The 3,835-nt window shown below is 38.6% G+C and overlaps 1 protein-coding gene across 1 annotated transcript in view; it reads right to left on the bottom strand.

The window, feature by feature from the left end:
• Positions 1 to 209: 209 nt before the first annotated feature.
• PRR16 (proline rich 16) overlaps positions 210 to 3,835 on the bottom strand; it is a 7,204-nt gene continuing 3,578 nt past the window's right edge. Inside the window, exon 2 of the mRNA XM_009071698.1 lies at positions 210 to 968. Coding sequence (XP_009069946.1) covers positions 210 to 968 — 759 coding nt within the window. The remainder of the gene's footprint in view (positions 969 to 3,835) is intronic.

The raw sequence follows: 3,835 nt of genomic DNA, 5'->3' as shown, positions 1-3,835 counted from the left end.
AGCAACTTTAGCTATAATGGCATTTTTTGGTGAGTACAAATACGATCAACAAGTATTCCTCTTTGTACTTACCATGTGATTTTTTATGCCACTTCACTGGACACAAGGAGTAATACATTGGGTCTTTTTATTGCTCAAGTAGAAAGTGCTCATTACCTATTTATGTTTATATATAGGAAAAAATATAGAGTTGTTACAAGTGGCATACTTCACACTGTTGTAGTGGTTGACTTCCTCAAGATGGTCTTCTGGGGTTTTGGTGCAGTTTGTGGAGGCACAGTCGTGGGTCTCAGAGGAGGAAAGCTATTACTGGGACTTAACCTCAACCCTCCATTTTCCAGAGGAAATGGAGGCAGCGGAGGTGGTGGAGGTGGCAGAGGAGGACACTGGTGTGGCAGCTTTCCTGCAACACAGGCCAGCTCACTGTGCAAGTGCACTTCCCTATTTTTAATGTTATACCGAACATCACAGTCGGGGCAATAGCCATGGTACTGCACTTTTTCACTAAATCGTACCCGTTCCCTTGCTCCCGGCTGAGGACACCGTTCTTTCTCAGGTCTGTGCATCAGAGGCTGCATCACAACTTTCTCCATATTACTGTTTGGTATACAGCATATATCTCCATTTGGGATGCAGCTGGGCCCAACTGGCAAGCCCCCATTTCGCAGCAGGGTACCATTAGTCTTGACAGGGTTGGCCGAAGGAGGCAGCCTTGGAGGGTCATCACATTTGATAGGCGTCAGTCGTGGTGGAGGAGGGGGCGGATTTGGCTTCCGCAGCACGGTGAGGATAGCAGAGGGGTGCGTGGGTGGCTTGATGAGTGGCGTGCTGCCCCGCACCTTGACTTTCTCCAAGCTGGAAGCTGTTGTGCTGCTGGAGCTGCTGTTAAGTGTGTCCGTTTTAGAACTATCTGTCATCTCATCCTCCAGCTGCAGATCAGATGTCAGTGTGTCAATCTGGTCAACCACCTGCACAACAGCCAGAGCGAAAACAGTGAGAAAAGCGTGCCCCAGAGAAGGCATGGAAAACCAAAAACTATCAGTTTGCCCTCCCCAGAACTGAAGCATGCAGGTTATTTTGCCCATTATTTCTTTTTCCTTATCAATGTAATAAAATAATAATAACCAAAATGACAACAACAATAATGATAGGGATGGCTAGTTTGCTAGGTCATCACCTGAATACAAGAGAAATACAACTTGAGAAACAGTCTAGAATGAAATTAGCTTTCTTTCCCTCCAGGGTTTACTTGGTAATATCATTGTAAGTAAAGTGTAATCCTTCAATATTATGCTTTGTCTTTTAGTGCAGAAGGAGATTAAATTGTGTAAACTTTAGCTTCTACATGACAGCTTCCAAACCCAAAACTTCTGCAGAGGATCTTTTAGCTCTGACCTTTCAGATGCTCTAGATTTAAATATGCATTCTCTGTATAGGTGATACTACACACACTATGGTACACACCTTCCTGACAATTTTTAAAAATAAACGAGGCTATGACAAAGAACTTCCCTCTTGTACTGTACCGCATTATCTCCCTCTATAAATATTTTCTCTAAGAACCAAAATTTTCCAAAACAATCCTGAAATAGCATTTGCTGGAAGAAAAGAGGAAAGGTAGCTTGGTTTTCAAAGTCAGAAGCATTTGGTAACTCATGGACTTTATTCCAAGTCTCCCTGCAGCTCCCATATTTATCTTTGTAGATTCTACAACGTTAGATCTTTTTGAGTCTTCAAGACTCCTTTTTCTACCAATTTTTTATAGGGCATACAACTAATGATGCCTTTACTTGGTAGAGAAAGTGTGTCACATGACAATTAAAAGCCCTTCCTGAAAACTGCATTTCAGTCAGTACCTAGTTGAACAACTGTATTTATAAATTACATGTAACTACAACAGGTACCACAGGATGCAAGCACACATTTAAAAACAGATCTCTGTCCTTGTATCACAGGATATACATAAAGTAATTGGCAGTTGAAATGTTCCTAACTAACTCTGGTGCATGAGTAAAAAGCTTGTGTCATTGCTTGGGGTCCTTATGGGAGATCCGTGATGTTACAGTACATCTGAAATTAAACTAAATGCTGTCAATGTGCCACTGAAACTTTCACTTCTACTCCTTGCTTTCAATAATTTGGCCATAGGACTATTGATTTCAAGCTCAGACAATTTTTTTAGGAGTATGAGTATAAACTGCAAAAAAAGCAAAATTCATTATTGAAGGCAGCGACTGTTTATTCAGTCAAACCAGTCATTCACTTATGTGTCCAGTGGTGAACAGTAAATAATAAAAGCAAAAGCAACATAAAATGAAAAAGCACTTTAGCTTTCACTGCTCATACTGTAAACTGAGAGTTGGGTAATACAAAATTCATAAAAATTCATATGCAGCAATTCAGTTCAGTGCCTTCCTTCTCCTAAAAACAGCAAACATGCAAATAACCATGACTCAGAAAGAGAGCTTTCAAATATCTTCGAAAAAATTTACAATACCTTTTCTTTAAAAGACCAAAAGAACTACTCATTTATTCAGTATTTGAAGTTCAATACCATGTTGCATTTCAGTTTCTATTTTAGCATCCTTATTTTTCTCTAACAAAGAACAAAACAAAATATACCCTTCACAGACAGACATTAAATCCTCCAAATAACCAGGATTTAAAATATTATTCTAGAAGTTGAAATGTACAGTTGAACTCTACTAACTGTCAGATCCCAAACATCCCCTCCAGGGTACAGCACATGACTACTCTTGGAAATTTCAAAATAAAGGTAGACAAACCACATCTGCATCAAAATTCATAGGAAGAATGACAGTTTGCAGGTGAAAGAAATCACATTATTACCTTCCATTACATAAACAAACCAAGATAGAGAAAACTTCTCAAAAGGAAACAGGAAAAAGGACAAGACAGTCATGTTATAGGCACTAGGGCTGAAATTCAAGTATCCCTCTTCGAGTTTAGTATGGATTTGCATAACTATTAGGGTCTGCCTACACATAGCTAAATATACTATTGAATCCTATCATCTTTTAATAAACTACAACAGATACAGAATGGATTGATGCATCATAAACCAAATAAACTTGGCAAGCAAAGAAGAAGAAAAATTATGTAGCACATGTGTCAGTGAAATCTTGTGATAAGAAAATTCACATTAATTCAAATTGTTGTTTTGACAGTATAAAAATTTTGTCAAGAATAATAGGAAAGTCTACTATGAACTGCCCTTCAAGTTAATGACTACAAAGTTTCTCTCTTGCCTTCTGGGCAAGTGTGTAGCACACTGAAGAGTTTTTCTGTCACTTATCCATTTGTAAAACATAAACCCAGAACAGAATGCCTCTGACATAACAATGCAGTTTACCTGCGCAGATTCATTTCCACAACAAGCTGTGATTCTCTGTACCATTATTTCCTTTTGCTTTTTTGTTCCAGAAGGTAGAATTCAAATAAGATTAAAAAGTAACAACGGAACCCATGACTAATACAGTGAAATTGACGTAGTTAAAAAGAAATAAAGCACGTTGAGAAAAAATTAGCTTCTGTTTCACAATGCAATTCTATGAAGGCGAGAGAGAGAATATTAATAAATTTTTTTAAAAAAGAAAAAAGCTGCTCTAGTGGTGCAGAATCTGTTCTTTTTTTTCAGTTCTGGAACAAATAGGACTTGATTCACATGTACAAGGATTGGGGAGCCATCGTTATAGAGCCTGAGGAGCAACTTAGCCATTAATCGGATTTGAGTTCTGCAGAGATGCCCACTTCTCCCCTGCTACAAATATCCTGAGGCTTCAAGCTCTGTAGAATACAGCGTGACACCCCTGAA

The sequence above is a fragment of the Acanthisitta chloris genome, unplaced genomic scaffold (genome assembly GCF_000695815.1).
Source record: "Acanthisitta chloris isolate BGI_N310 unplaced genomic scaffold, ASM69581v1 scaffold6203, whole genome shotgun sequence".
Lineage (NCBI taxonomy): Eukaryota > Metazoa > Chordata > Aves > Passeriformes > Acanthisittidae > Acanthisitta > Acanthisitta chloris.
Note: the sequence above shows the minus strand (reverse complement) of the source record. Positions and strands in the feature narration are given on the sequence as shown.